We start from the raw sequence: 23589 nt of genomic DNA, 5'->3' as shown, positions 1-23589 counted from the left end.
GTAAATCAGGTTTGATTGTTTGAGAATAGTGGCTTCTAGGTACTTTATGTGTTAAGTAACTTAAACCGGAAGATTACTGAGAAGCCATAAATTCACACTTTAAAAAAAAGATTATATCGTCAGCATACAGGGCTATGTGGTGATCCATCCCACCGAGGTGTATGGAAGTAATTTTGCGGTTGATTCTGATTCCAATAGCCAGGGGTTCTATGCATAGGTCTAACAGCTGTGGGATCAGGGTGCAGCCTTGCCGGACACCACAATGTAAACTAAAAGGGGGAGATCTCTCCAAGTTGGTAAGAACGGATGCACTTGGATCGGCATAGAGCATCTCCTGATATCCTATTATACTACTTTTCTGGTCTTAATTTCTTGTTAAAAACTGCTATAGAGCAACCTGACACGAATCACATCACAAAAAACTATGTAGATTTTCGGGACACTCTTCCTAGCGAGCACAGCAGTCTCTCTCTGCTCTCTACACACTGCTTTGAGCTTCTCCGCCCCTCCCCCCCCTGATGCAAACCCCACTCCGTTGTGATTGGTTACCTTCCTTCCAGTAGCGGGAAATTTCAGAAAATGTCCAGGAAGGTGGGGGCATGCAGCTGGAGCTTGCCTGAGCGGCAGAAACGATCCCAGCGTGACTCACACATACCGGAAATTTGAACAAGTTCGGCTTGACCGGCTGCCATAGTTTTTAGTGCTCTGCATAGCCACCCCAGATGGTCAGCAGGGAATACGTCGAAATGCATGTACGTAATTATTTGATACTCTAGTATGGTTAAACATGACTATAAATCATTATAACAACGTTTATAGGTCATAAAAGTCGAAAAGTATCATAGGTCCTCTTTAACCATGCACTGACATCTTTGCCCAGGCCGAACTCTTCTATGGTTAACAGCATGTACCTCAACTTCACATGATCAAACGCTTTGTGTGCATCAAGTGCAAGGACTCATGAACAAAATAAACTACCCTATTCATCCTACATTTTCTCTCAGGGACACATATGTAGCCTGGTCCTACCAGACCATCTTACTTCATTTAATTTGTACAGAAGATCTGGTATCCCTCAAGTGACAAATGTATACTCACTTGAAGGCGGGTGTCTGAAGTTTAAAACTATTGGATCATAACGCATAACGTTTGGTCGTGACGTCATGCTTATGACTACAACTGAAACTGGCGCACAACCTCAACATCATTGTTCTCAGCCACTCCTTCTGTTCGCTGATTGTACCGGTAAAAGAGAAAACCCGCAAATATACCGTGGACCTAGACTGACTACTGAAGAGAAATTAAAATTGAGCGGAAGTAGGTAGGCGGGCGGTGCCAGGCTAAAACATCTGTGGTATAGACACTACTCGTGCGTTGGCATGAAAACAATCATACTGAATTTAGAGAAAAGCAGAAAAAGAGAAATGGCATAAATGTCCTTACCAAATAAGGATATCCTATGTCTGACAAGAACTCCCAGTTTGCAGAAAAGACTGAAAAGAGTCAAGAAAGGAAGAGAGGGAGGCAGAGAAAGAGATAAAAGAGAAGTGTGAAAAATCAAATGAGAGAACCAGAGAAAGAAAACAAGACACAGAGAAATATAAGGCACAGCCTGATTTCGAGCACTTGAGACATTAACTTGAGACCGGTATGACTGTGCGTGAACGAATTGAACCAGGAACCCTGTAAAGCGTCTTTGAGTGCCTAGGCAATAAAGCGCTATATAAAACCTATCAATTATTATTATTATTATTATTATTATTATTATTATTAAACAGTTCATATATAGTCCATAAAAATAGTGATCTCCAAACAGTTGAGGTGTTATTCAGCATTTAAGGTGAGACACTGCAGGCAAAAACATTGTTTATCGAATTTAGTTGTTTTTGTCTATTTTGCCTCAGTAACATGTCTTCTTTCATACTAGTATAAATCAAATGTCCAAAATGTACATTTAGGTGTTCATTTGTCCAAACCTTGTTTGTTTGCTTGTTTGTATTCTCCAATACAGCCATCTTTAACGGCCATTATTTCAACATCAGTTTTTTTTCGAGACTAGGAACCAAGAATCTCAACTAAAGCATAACATCAATAAAACTTTCCATAATTATTTGTATCACTATTCTGAAGGTTATCACAGAAGGATTTTCAAGTGTTTTTAATTGTCTGATTTATGATAAATTTTATTCCTAAAAATATGCCTTAGTATAGGGGAGAACAGGGTAATGTGAGACATCGGCCAATGCAACGGAACACATTTTTGGTCATGAAGGAGACCTCATTGTAAGCATGTTTTTTTCACAAAAATATTTTTGTTGCATGTAAAAGTACCAGTATCTTGGCCGGATGTAGAAGACATCCAGGTATTTCTAACCATCCTAAATCTGGCCAGAAGAATCAGGACATCCTAAATATTTTTTCTACCATACTAAATAGTATATAATATTGGTATTGGAACGCAGGGTAAGGGTCCTGTGTTCTGACCCCCAGACTGTGTTTTAATCTAACTGGTTCTATCTAGGGGCGACTGTGGCTCAATTGGTAGAGCGGGTCGGCTGATGATCAAAGGGTTGGAGGTTCGATCCTCGCCCTGCCACCTGTGTCATAGTTGTTGTGTCCTTGGGCAAGACACTTCACCCACCTTGCCTCGTGTGAATGTCGATAATTAGCCTGCTATCGGTGTATGAATGTGTGTGTGAATGGTAACGTGTAAATGGGAACAGGTCTCCCTTGCAAAAGAGTCTTCGGACCCAATGGGATATACCTGTATAAATAAAGGTTAAAAAAAAAAAAATCTGTCATTTGACTGTTAATTAAAACATTATGAATTATATGTTGTATTTGATCACAGTTACTTTCAAGTGTTTAGGGAAATAATTTGCTTAATTGACCGAACCCCATGATTCTTTTACTAGTCCGACATTAGTTCTGGATTAAGTGGTTTTCAAGCTATTTTTCAGGATTATAACTGTTACAACATGTGTTGTTATGGTAGTTTCCGATTAGAAAAAGTAAACTGATCCGTTTACCCCATTGATTTCTCTGGTCTGTCTAAGTTTACCCCTAAGCTGGGGTAAAGTGAGACACAAGACAACTTTTTTAAAAACAATCATATTTTCACTGCCATTCGTCCTGAATAAATTCTGATAATTACCATTGCTAGGAAACATGACATGGGAAATGTGTGCATTTGACTGATTAATCATTTTAGTTCGCTTAGAGGGGAGCAAATGTAAAACTTGTCTCACTTTACCCCACTCTCCCCTATATAGTATTTTCCGAATTTATAAAATCTGTTCTGTAAAAAAACTCATGTTGTAAAAATGAAATAAAGACTCTAAAGGCAAATTATGCAACATTTTAATGAGAAAATTAATTAAATACTACCACTAGCTGTATTTTACACAGTAACATTTGTTGGTTTAGCTTTGTAAACACAAGATTCAGACTAAGCTCCACCCCGAACTCCTCCCCGATTCTTAGGGCTTTCTATCGGTCTATCCTCGTATCATTTGTCACACTCACCTGGTCACCATCTCCTTCTCCTTGTTGGAGGCATGGCCACCACTGCTGATTGGATGGATGGCTGTGGACAGGAAGTATAGCCTATGGTATTTAAAGTACTGATCCACCAATGGCAAGACGACCTGGGGGTTAAATGACATTTGTGCTCAGTGTAATTACCTGTCTACATTAAATTCACACTTAAAATTTCAAAAATTAAGTTGTAGGAAAATAATATATATTTCAAAAACTTTGTTTTTGGGGTCATTTTTAGTGAAAAACTTGTAGGTCACTGAGTAGCTCCACAAGAGCAGTTGGGGGTTAAGGGGACCTTGCTCAAGGGCAGCTCGATGTTTACTTCCCCCACTTGTGGAGTCCAAGGGTGGCCCCAAGTATTTTACCAAATAATCCCGTTTAGTTTACAACCATTCAGAGGGCTCCAACGTTGTTCACACAACTGGAATTTTAAATTATTTTAATATAAATGGCATTTTAGACCAATTTCAGCAAGGTTAGCATGCACACATATACAGCAGCCATACCCAAACTTAATTTAAAAACTTTTAATGCATGCAGAGTGCAGACCAAACTTATATATTATCAGCAGCCGCGGCTGGCCCATAGAGGGCGCTAGGGCACCGCCCTCCCCCCTCCCCCAAAAAAAAAAAAATTATCGTTTTTTTTGTGTGTGTTAATTTGAGGCAACTAAACTATTTAATTTTACTTAAGAATGCACACTGAATTTATATTCTGGCACTGTATTTACATTTCATGACGAAATTCAAGCTCTAAACTGACTCATTTAGCTTCTACGGGCGCCAGTTCACGGCGCCTCAAACCCTCGTTCACTCAGAGTGGCCCTATTAATTTCTATTCCCATTCAGTTTCAATGGAGGGTTTGGGGCGCTGGGCATTGGCGCCCAGTAACTGGTTACCTGGCAACAATAACAACAACGTTCGGATCTACTACTAACGGTTGCTCGCGGAGTGCAGTGTTGCCAACTTAGCGATGTTGTCGCTATATTTAGCGACTTTTCAACCCCCCTGGCGACTTTTTTTTCAAAACAGCGACAAGCGACAACTCTAGCTTTTTTTCTGGTGTTATTGGTGACTTTTTCGCCAAGGCAAGTATCACTTTTAACTCTTCTCAACGAGCAGCGGGAGACTCCCCGGCCCCTCTCCCGTAACAGAGCACTGACAGGCGGCCCGGTCCTCGCTCAGCAGTCCCTCCCAGCTGCGGTCAGAGCAGGAGATACACACCTCTCTGCTCGGGGTCCGTTAGCATCCCTATTAGCAGTTGTAGTAGCAGCTTTCCCCCCCTCTTCTACAGTCTACGAGTAGTGCAATTCCAAATATTATGCAGTGCTTTTTTAAACTTTGAGCATGTATGATTACTGCTAGACTTACCATTATCACGTTGCTTGTTTATGCGATTGACATGTTCATAACACTAGAACCTCACCTATTGCCTATGTTGGCATCATGCCTTTAGTGTGCATATTGTATATAGTTCTCTGCAAACCTATGTTTTCATCATGCCTTTAGTGTGCATATTGTATATATAATTCTCTGCAAACCTATGGTGGTGTGACGCACACAAGACATATGGTCACAATTTGTGTTTATGTATTAATTTTATCAGTGATCATAATCACTTGTTTCCCAGCACTTGCTGATGATTTATTTCAACTTTTATTATCTCTTATTCAGTCTTTGAAGGCTTGTACTTCTGGGTGTGATACCGATTAACGCCAGAGAGAGAGAGAATGTTAACTTGTGTATAATTCTCAATAGTTATTGATGTATTTGCACTTTTAATCTTGCTGATTTCTACAAGGCAGATAAATTAAGTTAAAACCTAGTTCCCCTGCCCCATTTGTCTTTGTAAGGAAATGTTCTATTTTGTCTTTATTATTTTGTCAGAATGCACCAGAATGCTTCATTTGTATGCGAAAATCACAAAAAAATCTTCTGGGGGAGGATCCCCACCGACCCCCCTACATGGGTTTGGTTTATAAAATTTCAGCCCCACCTAAAAGAAAATTCACCAACCGCCACTGATTATCAGTATCATTATTCGTGAGTTAAGAGCAAATATTTAGAATTATTGACTGACTTGGGAGTAATAGCCTATGGTGTAATATGGTTTCAGTATTTATAAGGACATATTTTTCTCAAACTTAATACAAAAAACATTGTGTGAACATATCCAAATACAATTAACAGTTCTGACCTTCCCAAAGAACTTAATCTGCTGTTCGTGCGGAATCTTCTCTCCCTTCGGTCTGGTTCCCACATCTAATCGACAGGAAGAACACATTACAAACAAACTCATATTTTCAGTTTAACATTTAGCTGTCTGATCATTCGCTACCTTGTACCTCTTCACCTTTACAGATTAAGTGGGTTGGTCTTAGCCTCCATAAATCAAATCAATTCAATTAGTTTTATATAGCTCAATATCACAAATAGCCATTTGGGACAAAGTTATATGGAAGAAAAGTGGAATGGGGATATAGTTTTGACTCATTAGAGTACAGTGAGTTTAGCTACACCTCAATGGTTACCTTTTTAGATTGTATTTGACTTTCAATACAAGCTCTTATGACACACTTGTTTGATAATTAAGTGCAGGCCCTCAATTCATTGACCCCAGCTGTGGGGTAAACTGAGACAGACCAGAGAAATCAATGGGGTAAATCCACTGATCCACTTACTTTTTCCACTCTGAAACTACCATAACAACACAAATTGTAACAGTTAGAATCCTGACAGCTAGCTTGAAAACCAAATATTCCCAAACTAATGTAGGACTAGTAACAGAATCATGGGGTTTGGTTGATTAAGCAAAACTTTTTTCTAAACACTTGAAAGTAACTCTGATGAAATACAACATATAATTCATATTCAATAGTTAACATTCAAATGACAGATAGAACCAGTTAGATTAAAACACAGTGTGGGGGTCAGAACACAGGACCCTTAAAGCCAGCTAGTGTATGGGCGTCCACTTGTGATCTGATTCCACTTCCCCACTCTGTATGTAAATCAACACGTACATCATTTGCGTTTGCGTTGCTGTTTTTAACCGGCGGGGGGACTGCAACTGAGCTAAAACGAGCCCTGCAATACATCGTAGCTTCATGTAGGTTATAATGATCAGTATTTGTCTTAATGGATTTAGGGAGCAGTAGCTTAACCCTCTCAATGCACTCCCGACTGCCTTACACCCTTGGTCCTCAGGGGTCATTTTGACCCCAAATAGTTTGGTGTTTTTTTAAAGCCTGAAGTATAAGTTGTCAATACATTTTGTGTTACACCTTTACTCTGACTTGTGTTATGTATTGTGGCTATTAGATGTGATAAAACTGTTTCGTTCGTACATTTTATGTGTTAAACTGTTTTATTTTGAAGTCCGGATTGAGTAAGATTGGTTTCCGGGTGGGTTGAGAAAATGTGGGTTTATTGTGAAAAAACAAAGGAAGTGTTGGTTATTTTTTGTAAGTTAAGATAGTGACAGGGTGTATTCACGTAGGGGAACAGAGAGGGCGATAAAGGGAGATTTTCATGTGTTTCTCTTGGTAGGCTCCTCCCATGAGTTTTCTCTGGATAGAGACACCTCCCTTTGATTAAAAAGAAGGGACCGAGGAGAGAGACGAGAGTTGGGTACACAACTCGGTGACACACAGGCGGAATGCAATAAGCACATCTCCCTCTCTTTCTATCTAAACACAGATGACTTGGTAAAATTGAAAACTTTAGAGGGGGAATGAAAGAATAGGAAATCTCATAGAATGGTGAATAGAATTAACGGAATATTGGTGGTCTAAAATGACTCCTTCTGTTTGGCAATATCTCTTAAGTCCTCACCATTTTTAAGATTTCGGGGAATTTAGATCAGGGATAGGCGTAAGATTCAATCGGAGAGCATGCACATACCTCAGTTCATCTTAAGCTTGAAAACAAATTGGGGAATTCATATTGGGGTAAAGCGTAAGACTAAATCGGAGAGCATGCACATACCTCTGATTTTTACAACAAATTTAGGAAATTGACCAAGTAAACATCTATAATGGGGAATAGAAAAAACTTTATATGTAGGCATATAAACTAATTTCTGTCTTTCTGTTATATGATTTAGTAATATCATTTAATTTGAATAAAAACCAGTAAAACGTTCCGCACGTCTCTGTCACATTAGTTTATGTTGAGAATACCACGGACCTAGATAGGGTTTTTTCCCAACAGAACGAGAGTCGCCCCTTTGAGGACACAGCGTAAATTTGGTATAACCCGTGCACAGCCTACATTTGCTGACAACACTACAATACATAATCTCATACACCAAATCTTTAAAAAAAAAATAATAGGTTTTAATACTTTCCCAGGTTTAACGCGGGCATTTAAATTCCGAAAATAGTATATCTGTTCTATTTTTTTAGGAAGGGTGGTTTACAAAAATAAGTTGCATAAAACTGAATATAATAACTTGTGAAGGATATCTTCTGTCTGAGAGTAGTGAATGAAATAAATATATAAGTCTTCAAACGGGTATAAGTTTCGAGGATTTATTTTCTGATAACGAACATAAGGGGAAAAAAAGAGGAAGATTATCTGAAACAAATATAAAGTGTGATAGTACATACATAAACTGGTTTCATTCTATAGATGAATAGGTTTTGATGAATTAAAACGCTGAATACCGTGGTACTTATTGAACATTTTCCTTTATTTAGAAGTATCTCAGGTAGTCTTGAGGGTGATTCTTGCACTTTCAACCGCAGAGGCCGGGGTTTGCATCTCATAGCACGAACCGTGGTGAGATGATGTGTACACCATCTGGATGAGCTTGCTGCTGTTTATTGACACTATCATGTAGGTAGGTAAGAGCTATGCTAACATTTGCATCTGGTGGAATATAAACAGCAGTGATAATTACCACTGTCAGCTCTCTGGGCAGATAGAAGGGTCTGCAAACTACTGTCATTGCTTCTATGTCCGGGGAGCAGTGAGTGTCCGTGCTCTTACTGCTTGCGCACCAATCATTGTGAACGTAAACACACACTCCCCCTCCTCTGCTCTTACCGGAGTCCTTGTTCCTGTCGGAGCGGTGGATAGTGCATCCCGCTAGTAGAACTGACGCATCCGGGATCAGCTGATGTAGCCAGGTCTCCGTGATGATCATGACACAGCAATCGCGAACAAAGCTGTTGGCTACTAGATGTAATTCCAATTCGTCGATTTTGTGAACGATGGATCTTGCGTTAGTCAGGAAGATGCTGGGTAACGGAGGTTTGAGTGGCTGTTTCCGTAGCCGGGCTAGAAGACCCGCTCGGCAACCCCGCTTCTGCTTGCGCTCCCTGCGCCGCCTTCGCCGCTTGCTTGGGCCATCAACAATCCAAGGCGACTCCGGTGACCTCGCTATGTCAAGCGGGATGTTATGATTCCGCAGGAAGTCGCTCGTAACTGCAACCTGACAACGTAATCCGATGTTCAGGAGCTCTGTGTGGCTGTACATATGTTTAGCTTGACATCACGTCCTAAGACACACTAAAAACACAAACGACACGAGCATAATACACTTAATCAGAGAGCCAAGAGCCGCTGCGTCCGTGCGCGCCACCATCAGCTCAAAAGGGCTACTCTACCTACTGTCTAATATCAACAGAGACATCCTGATTAATTAAAACAAGTTTCCTGTATACAACCTAGACAACTGGGACTCACTCAAATGAGTTCCTGTCCAATCACCGGAGTCAACAGACCTTCTTTGTCAATCAATCAAAGTTTGTTGAGTGGGCACTGTTTTAAAATTGACTATCCGGGTTTTCCATGAAACCCCCCCTTGCCTGTGTGACGTCAGTGACGGGACGTCAGTGACGTAACCGGCCCGGAGGAGTCGCTCACCTTTTCTTCCTCCCAAGTTCATTGGATACCTGGCCACCAGAGGCTCCACCTCTGACCAGCATTTAAGCCCGAACGCGGCTCTTCCAAATTTGTCGTGATCACAGCTGACTGCTGTGCGCTGAGTCTGTCTCCGTTCCACACCTGGTCTGCATCTGCAATCAACACACCTACATCTACTCCTGTTTCCCCTGCAACGATTGCCAGATCGTACTACTCCTTACAGTGGTAACTAGGCGTGACTGGCTCCAGTTGATTCTTTTCCCTGTCTCTGTTTCTCGCCGTGCTTTCCGTGATTATAACCCTAACGCTGTTTCTCCTCTGCCTGCAGTTACCCGGATCACTACCTCCAGTCTACCCACCTGCTTCACTACCCCTGGCTTCCCCTTTCACCACCTGCTCCCCACCTCGTTAAATAAACCTTTTTTATCATATGCTACAACTGCCTCTGTCTACTCTTGGGTCCGGTATCAAACCGTAACAAAATTGTCTTCATGCCAGTTTAACCCGCTTGCTGTTGGAGATGCTGGAGGATGTTTTTCCTTCAACAAAGAACCATCTTCACCTCAAAACAAAGGACACATTTTTCTCAACTTGTTCCAGCTGGCCGCTGCGAAACTTTGATCAATGGACTTTGTGTGACACTCTACCAGAGCGTAAGGAAACCAACGGTAGGCTATACCTTCGTTTCCCATTCACTGAAAAGTGAATTCATCTCAAGGAGCGAGCCAGGCGACCAGATTCCCTGTTTCATTTCCTCACGTCGACACCCTAACGGAGGACCAGCTGACGACCCGTTCTCAGCTTATCCGCCTCCGACAAAGTAGCCTGCAGCTGCTTAATCCTTTTTCTGAACCAAGACACACAGTTCCGCTGATGTCTAAACAAGCAGAAAACACTGTCTCCTTTTAACTGGCGAGTTAACGAGACAAAACACCGGACCCCCGGCACCTCCTCTGTGTTCGCATCGCGGCACCGGCCACCCGAGCCCCGCTCTCCGTTCACGAGGAAAGAGATTTGAGACCGCTGGATGCGTTCTCCAAGTAAGGTCTTTGGCTTATATTCCGGGCAGATAGTTTAGATAGGTACTTTAAAGTGATCACTAATCTCTGTTTTACTTTGACTTTGATCAACGGACTTTGTGTGAAGCTCTACTAGAGCGCAAGGAAACCAACGGTAGGCTATACCTTCGTTTCCCATTCACTGAAAAGTGAATTCATCTCAAGGAGCGAGCCAGGCGACCAGATTCCCTGTTTCATCTCCTCACGTCGACACCCTAACGGACGACCAGCTGACGACCCGTTCTCAGTTTATCCGCCTCCGACAAATTAGCCTGCAGCTGCTTCATTCTTTTTCTGAACCAAGACACACAGTTCCGCTGATGTCTAAACAAGCAGAAAACACTGTCTCCTTTTAACTGGTGAGTTAACGAGACAAAACACCGGACCCCCGGCACCTCCTCTGTGTTCGCATCGTGGCACTGGCCACCCGAGCCCCGCTCTCCGTTCACGAGGAAAGAGATTTGAGACCGCTGGATGCGTTCTCCAATTAAGGTCTTTGGCTTATATTCAGGGCAGATAGTTTAGATAGGTACTGCTTTTAAAGTGATCACTAAACTCTGTTTTACTTTGACTTTTGAATGTTTGATTTGCTGTGCTGTTCATGATTTATTTTCTCTACAGAGAGAAGTGTGTTTGGTTTTATTTTTCCACTGCTGGAAATTACAGTTGTGCTTTTGTTTACATTAACCCACTCAACCGAGCCACGCTGGTTACATGTAATACTGTATAGAGATGGGTTATAGCTTGTTGACGTGATCCAGTGTTGAACAACCCCTATTATCTTCAGACCATTTGTTGAATGAAAAACATATTTTCCCGCAAAGAAAAATGTCTTGTGTGGTCAAAGTGACCCCAGTACAATAGGAGGGTTAAACAGTGGCTGCAGTTTGGGGTGCTGTTGACTGGTATGTAATCGTTAGCATTTCTTGTGTTATTTGTGCCTTATTGCAGGACTGCGGTATTAGCTTCAGCTGCTAACGCTCCTTCTCAGTTTCACACCATAAGCTGCACATTTTTAAGTGATTAAGATGTTTATCTTGGTCTGAGCAAACACTGCACTAGTATTATCCACTAACAATTGTTCAACAAAGTCATTGGCTACCCGGCACAGCCTGCACTGCAAGTCCATGCTGTTTACAGACTTGCGTACACCAGGTGAGAGCTGGCGTGGGATTTGAGCGTACCCTACGCTCATGTCCAAATTGATAAATGCGGAGGTTTGCGTTGAAATGTGCGTACACCCACTTTTCTGGTCTACGCACGGTTGATAAATGAGGCCCAATGTGTCTTTAATGTGTCCTGAGATTGTTTCCACCTGTAGTTAGGCTGTCCACTTATGTTCGAATCACTCAAACCACATGTTAGTGCCAGGTGGAAACAGGGTCTACATGCAGTACTTGGCATGCACATTATTTACATAATAAGATAAAAGTCTCACCAAACTCCATCATGTGTTGGTGTGCCTGGTCTATGTATGTGATGAGTTGCTGAAGGAAGGTGTAGGCAAATCGTTTCTCTATAGCTGGAGTGTCCAGCTCTTGCGACTTCACACCTCTACAAAATAACACACACACTCTCAAAAGAAGCGGAAACGGAAGTTTCTTATTAGCAGTTTCACATGAGGGGGTAGATATCAATGCACCAAATGTATCAATTTATCAAAGTTACAGATCAACAGGGCTCTATGCTGGTACAAACATCTTTCTACTGGAAACATTCAGATACTATTAGCCCCTTTTACACAGCCAGTGAAAGCCGGGAAAATGCCGGCCTTTCCACCCCCGCACTGCTGTACCATTGCGGAACGGGAGACGAGAGGCGCAACAGATTGTACCTCGGCGGTAGTAAAATTCCCGGAACAATCTGTTGCGCCTCTCTGTATAAATGCATCTGCTTGTTGTTGCGGAACAGGGGCGAGTGTGACGTTCCATAGCCTACGTTCTAAACATGTGACCATGGTAGCAGTTGAAGGACGTGTGTTTAACATTAACCACGGCAGCCTGATGTCCCGTAGAAATCACCAAATAAAAGGAACACCGTATAACCTAGCTGTTCATAAAGTCCGCTGCTCATTCAAAACCCCCACGCTTCATTTTCCAGAGTTTATTTCTGCCCGGGGGAAGTTGTACAATGAAGTGGGAAAGCTAGGCTAAGCTAGGCTGCGACCGGATCACCCGCCGCTAATATTATCCTTAAGTCTGAGCGTATATACACACTTTTTTTCTGTCTACAGTAACGTGACTTCACACACTGTGTGTGTGTGTGTGTGTGTGTGTGTGAGAGTGTGTGTGTATGGCAGAGCGCTGCCCTCAAAGAGACTCGCTCACAGCCAGCCTGTCACACAAACACACACAGGTGATCGCTCGTAAGTGAGCGGAGTGATTTTGGCAGTTTGTTCCCAGTGATGTTGGACTCAGCGCATAGCGAGATCAACCGGCACATCACGCGGACAGTAAAAGACGGCCATCTAACTGCACTTCTGCTCTCAATTCACCGGCCACCGGTGTTGTTTTAAAGCAGCTGACCGGCACGGCGCTAAATGTTTACGTCACACCTGACAGGCAACTCTCTTTCATTCCGGAATGTGGAACGCTGTGTAAATTGGCACAATGATGCGCCAGCAGGCCGGCTTTGCTTGGTTCTGTGTAAATAACACAGAACCAAGCAGAGTCGGCATATTGGCGTACTGTTGTTCCGTCAATATGCCGCAACCTCTGTGTAAAAGCGGCTATTGATAGGACTCTGGGTCAACAACACACACACTGTAGTTTGACTTCAGGCAAATACACAAAATCACATAAATTCAACCAATCACACCTATTCAACATATGAATCAACATCCAATCAGTGTGTTCAGTGTGACGTTTTTTTCCTACCTAGACACAGTGTAACCGTTGATCTGGAGGAACTTAAGGACATCTTGTGCTTTTTCTCTGTCTTTGGATTTTTCTTTGGCAGTTAGTGTATCATAGGGAACCAGCAGAGGATGGTTCCCCCCACCTGCACAAACAGATTCAATAATTGCAACAGTTGGTGTTGATGGTGGAAAAGAATGAGATTTAGGAAACACTGTGTAGATGTGTCCTGTTATATCTACCTTTGGCTTCCAGCTCCATTTTTTTTCTTCTGGCCCAGATATTATGATAATTCTCTGCAAGCAGCTCTGCCATTGACTAGAGAAACACAATTATTACAATGAAATCACTATTTTCTCTTTGTGCTAGAATAGCCCAGCTTAAGGGAGGGGAAACTATTATTGGTCATACATACACTATATTGACAAAAGTATTGGCTCACCTGCCTTGACTCGCATGTTCGCAGGAACATAAGTGACATCCCATTCTTAATCCATAGGGTTTAATCAAAGATAGGATATAAAATGGATGTAGCATCCAGGCTGACCTCAGTTATTCCAACCCATCTAGCTGACGTATACCTCCGAGGCGACGTGAGGGCCAACGGGCGGGTAGCTGTCACTCAAGAGGCTGTGCCCCTAATTATTCGTACAATTTAACCTCCAAAAGAAGAGAGACTAGCCTGCTGGAAAAAAATCACCCCCCTCAGTCTAAGCATACAGACTAGAATGTTTAATAATCCTGTGAAAACGGCATACTTAACATGGGAGTCAACGAGAAATTGCTGTTTTGAAACCTGCCCCTAGCGGCAGCCAGGGGCAATTTGTCACTTAACTGCAAATGGTGGACTCACGTCATATTAAACCCTATGGATTTTTTTTATTATTTTTTTTAACCTTTATTTATACAGGTAAATCCCATTGAGACCGAAGACTCTTTTACAAGGGTTCTTAAACCCTATGGATTAAGAATGGGATGTCATGTACGTTCATATGCGAATCAAGGCAGGTGAGCCAATACTTTTGGCAATATAGTGTACTTTGCTAATCCTTACCTGCATGTCTCTAGACAGTGTTACATTGCTCATATCAATAGGCCTGGGGCTGAAAGCTGGCACTCCATCAAAAGACTGCTGTGGAAGATATATATATTGATGTCACTTTTCCATGTGGTTTGCCTTTTTTTCTAAATGAATAACCTCTATAACATTGGTTTTCAACTGGTCTAGCATCAAGACCCGTCTTTTGCCTTTGAAATGAAGTTGTGACCCAGAATTCTCAAAATGTTTAAATACCCAACCTAAGTTAGGTACACAATGCTTTTGAAATACATCCAGCAGGTGATGTTCAAGTTCAAACATTCTAAATTAACGTGAAGGAACATTAAGTAAAACTAAAAATACAATTCCTTATAGAAATAGCTGTGTGAATGCAATGCTGAAGAAGCGGACGCTGAAGAAGCGGACTCTTCATTGCTGAATGTTGATAAAGTATGAATATATCTGAATGGGATCGAAATGTTGAATGATGCATGAAATATGGAAAAGCATTGAATTATTATAAATGTTCAAAAGCTGACGCAACACTGGATAGCTGAATGAATATGAAGGCTTGGACACAGTGACATTTGTGCAACGCATGAAGAAAATCTGTCAAAGCATTCATGAGATATTGCGTCCACAATAGTCAAGGTCACAGTGACCTTGAAATTTGACACATGACCTCTTAAATCAGGGGTGTCCAAACTACGGCCCGCGGGCAATGTGAAATGGGCCTTTGAAAAAAAAAAATATATATATATATATATTTTTTTTTGCATTTCTTAGTTAACCCACTAGAGCAGGGGTGTCAAAACTGATTGATTGGCCCATGGCACATTTTAAAAATGTAATGTCATATGGCCCTTTTAATTTTTAAATAATTTAAATGCACTCATTATATTACAGAGAAATATGTCCCATAAAAGAAAAAGAGCACCAAGCCCATCCCAGAGGATCCTGCATAACATTTTTTTTTAATTCATTTAATAATTAATAAAATATAATTTTGTATGAATAATAATATTCATACAAAATTCTTCGGATTTAGCCTCTTAATTTCCCTCTCAAAGTGCACCAGATTCATGCATTTCACTTTAAAAACTTAAAAAAATCTCACGGGGGGGGGGGGGCATACCCCCGGAACCCCCTACGAGGGTCGGGATCCCGACTGGCTACTATTTTCACCCAGCTGGACATTGAACGCAAAAAAGGAAAACACTGGGTGTATCAATGGCATTTAACAAGAGAGGGGATGTGTCTGTTTAATGTGCAAGAAAAGTGTTGCCGTGAAGAAGGATTACAATTGACGAAGACACTATGAAACTAAACATCAGAGCAGCTACATGTCCTGATAATGTGTTATTTTTGCAAAGTGGCCCGGCCCTTCGAAGATTTTTCCGTATGTGGCCCTCAGAGGAAAAAGTTTGGACACCCCTGTCTTAAATCCTATGAGGTATCATTGAGTCAGAGTCAACATTTGTGCAAAGTTTGAAGAAAATCCATCAAAGTGTTGATGAGATTGTGTTTTGAACCTTTCCCTATTCATTTGAATGGGCATCATTTATCATACAATTATCAATTACTGTATATGAGCATTTAGAATGAAATCACTAATGTCCTGAAGGAGGTGAACATTTTAAGTGGTAAATTAAGTTTATAGGATGAAGTCTGTGTTCTTAATTACGAAGTTATCAAAGTAAAATTTTTCATCTGACGTCATTAAATGGATAAAATCATACCTCACAGACAGGAAACAATGTGTTCTAGTGGATCATAACATTTCACAAATAGCTAAAGTTTGTGTGGGTGCACCCCAAGGTTCCATTTTGGGTCCCTTGTTATTCAGTTTATTTATTAATGACCTACCTGAAGTCTCTCCACCTACTGTCATCCGTCAGATGTACGTTGATGACTCAGTCATATATTTACTAGGGGTGGGAATCTCTTGGCACCTCACGATTCGATTCCGGTTCAGAGGTCAACGATTTGATTCAAAATCGATTCTCATTGCATCTCGATGCATTTTTTTTAAATGTGCATACCCATGTGTGATTTTCAAAAATATATTTATATAGGGGGCGCCCTTAGCTCAGTTGGTAGGGTGTCCCCCCCATGGGCCTCGGCCAGCAGCGGACCCGGGTTCGAGACCTTCTCTGCATGTCACTCCCCTCTCTGCCCCATTTGAACTATGTCTCTACACTATCAATAAAGCATAAAAATGCCAAAAAATATCTTAAATAATAAAAAAAATTATATATATATATATATATATATATATAAATATATATATATATATACTGTATATATATTTATATACACATCTGAGTTTGCTACTCAGAGTTTGCTAATCACTTCCTACTTTTGTGATGATCATAAAAGACAAACAACAGATTAATTACCTTCTCTAATATTGCATTAGAGAAAAAGCTTTTCTTGTCACAAATATGACTGTCTATGACCAGTGCAATAATCAATGCAGCTTGCATTTCATCACAATATGGAAGTATGTAAAAACTAAACCAATTCAGTTTTATTTTATTTTTAATCTTGTAAATCATGTTTTTATAGGATTTCTATTCTATTATATTCAATGTATGTTTATCTCATGTTTGGTGTTTTATGTTTACTTTATTATACATCTTGTTTTGGTGTATTCTTTTAACTAGATATGCCTTCTTGGTCATGCAATATTGTGAGCCTATATTTGCACATTGGGCACCTTTTAATTGTATTATCAAATTCTTGTATTATTATTCATTTTAATCCTTTTGTTTTTAGCTTAACACCAATTCCTGTCCAGGGACTACAGACGAAAATTAGCCATGTGGCTATAATCTGGCTCAATTGTATATTGTGCACTGTCCCTGCTAAATAAACAATAAATGAAATGAAATGAAATGTAATTTGAACACATTGTGCCAAAAGTATGGCTTGGAATTCAGCTCTCATACAAAAACGTAAACAGAAATAAAGCTGGTGCAGGTCATATGGGTTTGCTGCTCTCAGCCCTTTTGTCGTCACTTTTGTTAACAACTCACACTAGTATTTACGAATCGAATTAAAAAATAAATAAAAACTTATATATATATTTTTAATTCGGATTATAATTGATCTGAATCGATTCTGAATCGTTTGAGAGAGAATCGCGATGCATCGGAGAATCGATTATTTTTCCCACCTCTAATATTTACATGCTAAAAACAAGAAGCAAGCCGCAAAAAAACATCAGCTGTAAGGGTCAATATTTCAAATAGGTTAGCAAACTCCTGTATGCACCTAAATGTTGATAAAACTGTATAGCAGACTGGTCCCCTCAGCACCAGATAGCACCAGCACCAGCAGCAGCATATCCTCAGAGTAGAGAAGGCTACTCTGGGCGGGCGGCGGACACAATATGACCCAATGTGATCACGCCTCGCGGAACCTGCGATTCGTTCGGCGCTGCGCCGCGTTGTGCAGTGTGTTCGTAGCTTATGTATGTTCCTTTCAAAATCAGCAAATAGCGATCCAGATCCAGACGTGACAATAGAAGGGAGAAGACTCTCAGTGTTCCAAGAGTTCAAGTACTTGGGAATAATTAGATTCTAAGCTCACTTTTGAAAAAAAACAAGTTAAAAAAGTCCTAAACAAAATCAAATTCAAGTTATCAAATGTCAGACACATCAGGAATAATTTAACTACAGAGGCCTCAAGGCTGTACCTTCATGCTATGATTTTCTCACATATTAATTACTGTCTTACCTAGGGATGGCCATTTAGAATTTTTTCTTTAACCGGCTAACCACCAGAATTAACGGTTATTAACCGGTTAACCGTTAAGATTTAATGTAGCCTATTTATAGTGAAATACATGAAGCATTATAGCAGGGCTCCAGACCTTTTTTTGTTCCAAGGACCGGCATATTAATTTAAAAACAATTCAGGCACCAGTAGCCAATTTAAATGCCTACATTTTGACATTCACACGGCACCTTTGTCTGTTGTGAGAAGAGGTCTAGTATGCGAATGTAGGAACAGAAAGTGCAATAAGTGACTGAAAAGGGACATTTACACACACACAGGCTTAGGGGATTGGCAGCCCACTGAAACCCGGTGCTAAGTAGTGCTCTGCACGGGGCAACATTTTGAAAGACCGTAATATTGATAAGCTCCGATGTTATCAGTACTGCATAATGATCCTTAACGCTTTTGTTTATGACGGATTTTCGCTATTGATCCTGGCACACAATCATGGCAGACCTGTGTCTGTGCAGGGGGCGGGCACTCACTGCCTGGCTTTTCTGTCACTCCCTCACACACTCACTGAGACGGTGATAGATGCAGGATAGCATCCACCTCAAGAAGGCTAATACTATCGCTATGTTAAGCTAGCGGAAGCCCACGCTGTTAATTAAATTATACAAACATATGACACGGGAGTGTTGAGACCATAAGTTGTGACTGGGAGCGTACCATGGACCTATTATAAAGTTGAGCGTAGCCTACACTACTCATTTCATTATTTACCGACAGTTGGCATTCTTACATCCGGTTTAGCGATATCAAAATAAGAGTCCGGATTTCAGAGAAATTAAGATTATTATTTTTTTTTAACAGTTTAACCTTTAGTATTAACCGGTTAAAGATCTTCTTAACGGTTAACCAGTTAACCATGGACATCCCTAGTCTTACCAGCTGGATACAGGCAGGACGGACCACATTACGCTCAGTTGAAACACGTTTTAATCTGATGGCCAGCACTGTGTGTATGTGTGTGTGTGGTGTGGAGCATGGACCTTAAGAAAGTGGAGTGACCATAGTGACTAACTATGATTGACGGATGTTAACTCCTATCATATGAGCTTTGACGGTCATTTGGCCAATCATAAACAGTATTTGTCATTGAGGGGCGGTGACATCAGTCAGTCAGAGCGTCTGCAGGGAAGTTTAGATTTTTTTTCTCTCCGAGTCATCGGAGCGTTCCAGCAGCCGCAGTAGTATTACTTTACCGTGTTAATGTGCCTACTTGGTTTATGTGAATGACTTTTTAAATAAATTCACGGGGTTTGCCAAACGTTGTTTTACAGCCATTTGCATTGATTTATGCGTGCGCTGATTAACTGCCGCGGATGGCGGATTATCACTGCAGATTAACGTGTCACCTCAAGTTAATAATGTGCTTTTGTCTATTGCTGTTTTCACGGTTTTTGAATGGTGCGTGGTGTTCTGGCCTACACACCTGAGGTGAATGTAGTGATTATAGCAGATCAGCGCCGAAACAACACACTCACCTGTTTCCTCTAGCCTGGCTCCGCCCGCCCGCCTACTTCCGGCCAAATTTCATTTTCCCTTCAGTAGTCAGGCTGGGTGTACAGTGCATTTCCCAGCTTTCTACGGAGAATCTACAGTCGTCCAATCAGCGAACAGAGCGAGTGGCTGAGAACGATGACGTCGAAGTCGCGCTCCAGTTTCAGTTGAATGCTGCGTTCCTTTATACTCGTAAGAAGGAGATTTCCGACTTGGTAGTTCCGAGTTCCGACCTGTCTGTGTTCCAGTGCATCTGCTCGCGAAAGTATGGACGCCTAAAACCTTTCTCGTCCAAATAACTAAACGTTAGGCTCTAACAAGTTACTGTTGCCAGGTACCGGTAGATTTATACGTGATGCGATATATGTAGTGAAGTCGGGAATTTCCGAGTTCCCTGTCCAACTGGAACGCACCGTCAAAAGCCGGCTCATGACACACGTGACGACCAAACGTGATGCGATTGGTTGGCTAATCCAGAGTGGCACTGGGCAGATCCAATAGTTTTAAACTTCGACAGACACCCGCCTCCAAGTGAGTGAACGTTTGCCAATTACAGCACTTCCAGACCTTCTGTACAAATGAAATGAAGTACGATGGTCTGGTTGGACCAGGCTATGTTTCCTCCACTATCGTCCCATTTTGCACCATTATGTTCCTGCGCACGACTGAGGTGTGTGTGTGTGCGTGTGTGACTGCGTGAACACGAGATTAACTATGGTGACAGAGTGTATTCTTATGTGTTTGATTGATGGTTGTGTAGCAACGATAAGGCAAATCCTGTTTGCCACAATATAAATAGTTTATTGTAAGGGAATTTGGTGTGATTGATTTGAGGCTCCATGTTATTTTCTGTCTTATTTAAAGCTGGTTTTGCCAGCATTTTTAACCGTTTTTCTAAGCTGTTTTTAATGTTTTTTCTTGGTAAATAGGCTACTGACACACTTTGTATTGTAAAAGTCAAGAAGGTTGGCTGACTAACTTGTTTTGCTCATTTTACTATTCATCTGATAAAGTTTTCTTTGTCCTTAATTCTCTTGACCAGAATACACCAAATTGCTTATCTTAAATGTTCAAATCAGACTCTCAGTGTTCCAAGAGTACTGGGCACTGGGCAGATCCAATAGTTTTAAACTTCAACAGACACCCGCCTCCAAGTGAGTGAACGTTTGCCAAATACAGCAGTTCCAGACCTTCTGTACAAATTAAATGAAGTACGATGGTCTGGTTGGACCAGGCTAGTATTTTTGTAGATTTTTTATGTTTTCTTTTAAGCGATCAACCTGTCAGGGACTACAGTTGAAAATGAGCCTGCGTGGCTAAATCTGGCACATTTACATGTTGAGCTTTGGTGCTCATGTTTATTAATGTGCACGGTCCCTTCTAAATAAAGACATTTAAAAAAATATAAATATATATTAATGAATAGAAGGGATTTTAATTTGTCTGAAAATGCTGAGCAACCCTATTCATTTGCATTGGGCATAATATTTCATGGGTGTGGAGGGGCTATCTGGGACACATCTCTTCAATATTGCGTCAAAGTCGGGTTTATTGACTTCCGGGTTACAGAGCATGGGGTAGGTGCGATCGCTCTATAGCTCCCACTAACTATTTCAGACCTAACTGATTAAACCCTATTTTCATCGATTTGTTGTGTGCTTGTGTTGCCGGTAACACTGATACTGTTTTGGAGAAATGCCTAGAAGCAAGAAAAACGCAAAAAGAGATTCGGCAGAGTCAGATATGTCCTCGGACAGCGTGGTTAGCATGGACGTTGGTGCTAGCTCAATGGCTTCCATTCCGGATCTGCTTGAGCAGCATAGAGCAGCCATAGCCGCTGAGTTTAAATCCATAGCCGCTGAGTTTAAATCATCGTTCGCCAGCATGAACACATGGACAACATCCAGGCCGTGGTCTCAGGCCAGGGGGAAACGTATAACCGATCTCGAGGAGAATGCAGAAACTGTTTGCGGACGCCTGGAGCAACTTGAGGCTACGTGCTCCTCACTGCAGGAAGATAACAAGTTGCTGAAAGCTAAACTATCGGATTTGGAAGGGAGAAGCAGGAGACAGAACGTTCGTATTGTGGGCCTACCAGAGTCACTTGACGGTGCACGCCCCACCGCCTTTTTCTCCGAGCTCCTCGTCGAGATTTTTGGTGATCAAGTTCTCCCTTCTCCCCCGGAGCTGGACAGAGCTCACCGCACTCTGGCACCCAAACCGGGCCCGAGTGAGAGGCCTCGACCCGTCGTCATCCGCTTCCACCGATACCAGACTAAAGACTTGATCATGAGAGAGGCACGTAAACAGGGCGAGCTGGAATACCACGGCCACAAGCTCCGGTTCTACGAAGATTACAGCGCGGAGGTCGTGAAGCAGCGGGCTGAATACAGGGGGGTCTTGGCTGAGCTTTATCAGCGCGGTCTCCGTCCCTCTCTTCTATTCCCTGCGAGGCTTCGCATTACTCTCCAGGGCGGCAAGAGAAAGTGGTCGCGGTCTGTCTCTGAAGCATCTAACTACATATCTACATTGGGTGTGAGTCCGTAGTAAATACGATTGCCTGCTGTGAGTATACAATTTGGACAAATGCTATTTTCATATCCCCAGCCAAACTCTCAGACTGATGGTACTACACGCATTTTTTCTCCCTTTTTTAAAATTAGTAAATTAGCTGGGTGAACGTGACATTTTTGTTGCTTGTCATTTTGACGTATTATCTAGCTCACTCGCTTTTTTGTATCTCTATTTTAAAACGGCTAGATAAGCGTGTCTGTTCTTTATTTTTTTATTTTTTTGCCATTTGGACAGCTTGTCTAACTCACGCCTTGTTCTTTTTTTTGTATTTTGAATCTGCTGGGTGAGCACGGTATGTTTGTTTAGTGTGTTGTCATTTTGACAGTTTGCTGGATTGTTCATAGTGTTACTAGCTGTTATGGGGTGAATTGTACAAGACTTATGTGGGAAGCTAGCACAGGTCAGAAAGTTAAGGCTTGGAATGTTTGTTGTGAGACTAGTAAGGGTCTTTTGGGGTTTGCTGTTTAGAGCAATATATGGGGTGGGTTCTGGGTGGGATGGGGTGGTGTTAACTGGGGGTTTAGCTGAGTTTGCTGTGTCTTCAGTTATTTGTGTTTTCCTTTTTTTGTGTGTTTTTCTTTTCCTCTGTATTTTGCTACTCTTTTTCTTATCGGAGCAACTCTTTTTATTCTCACTATAACTGAGCTGGATGAAGGGCAATCTTAATTTAATTAGTTGGAATGTCAAGGGGCTAAATCACTAAGTGAAAAGGGGTAAGGTCTTAACCCACCTAAAACGGCTCAGGGCTGGAATAGTTTTCCTTCAAGAAACCCACTTACATGACTCTGACCATGGGCGATTAAGTAAATGCTGGCGTGGACAATTTTTTCATTCTAATTTCAGGGGTAAGGCTAGGGACACAGCTATCCTTATTGATAGTAATAATCCTTTTGAGTCCTCAAACATTATATCAGATAAAAATGGACGTTTTATTATTGTTTCAGGCAAACTTTACAATAAGTCAGTCATCTTGGCCAACGTCTACGCGCCTAACGTCGATGACGTAGAATTCTTTAAGAGATTTTTTTCCCAACTCCCCGATCTCAATTCCCATTCTCTTATTCTTGGTGGGGATTTTAATTGTTATCTAGATCCAGTCTTAGATCGCTCTTCCCCCAAGCCTGCCACTCTTAACAGATCTGCAGGTTATATCAAATCATTTATTGCTGATTATAGCCTCTCTGATCCATACAGGTTTTTATACCCCACAGGAAGAGAATATTAATTATTTTCACATGTCCACCAAACTTACACCCGAATTGATTATTTTTTTGTTGATAATTCATTGATGTCAGACCTAAAGTCATGCAGTTATGAAAGTATTGTGATTTCAGATCTCGCTCCTCTGCTCCTTCAACTGGCTTTC

The 23589-nt window shown here is 41.4% G+C and overlaps 1 protein-coding gene across 1 annotated transcript in view; it reads right to left on the bottom strand.

The window, feature by feature from the left end:
* The window catches only part of ryr2a (ryanodine receptor 2a (cardiac)), a gene marked incomplete at both ends in the record, with an annotated part of 671945 nt that overhangs the window by 329002 nt on the left and 319354 nt on the right, over positions 1–23589 (bottom strand). Inside the window, 7 exons of the mRNA XM_080049015.1 lie at positions 1444–1493; positions 3526–3647; positions 5738–5802; positions 11908–12023; positions 13346–13469; positions 13567–13642; positions 14379–14456. Of these exons, the coding sequence (XP_079905141.1) occupies positions 1444–1493; positions 3526–3647; positions 5738–5802; positions 11908–12023; positions 13346–13469; positions 13567–13642; positions 14379–14456 (631 nt within the window). The remainder of the gene's footprint in view (positions 1–1443; positions 1494–3525; positions 3648–5737; positions 5803–11907; positions 12024–13345; positions 13470–13566; positions 13643–14378; positions 14457–23589) is intronic.

This window comes from Ammodytes marinus, assembly GCF_949987685.1.
Source record: "Ammodytes marinus genome assembly, chromosome: 20".
Classification (NCBI taxonomy): Eukaryota; Metazoa; Chordata; class Actinopteri; order Uranoscopiformes; family Ammodytidae; genus Ammodytes; species Ammodytes marinus.
This window is presented reverse-complemented; position numbering and strand designations above follow the sequence as displayed.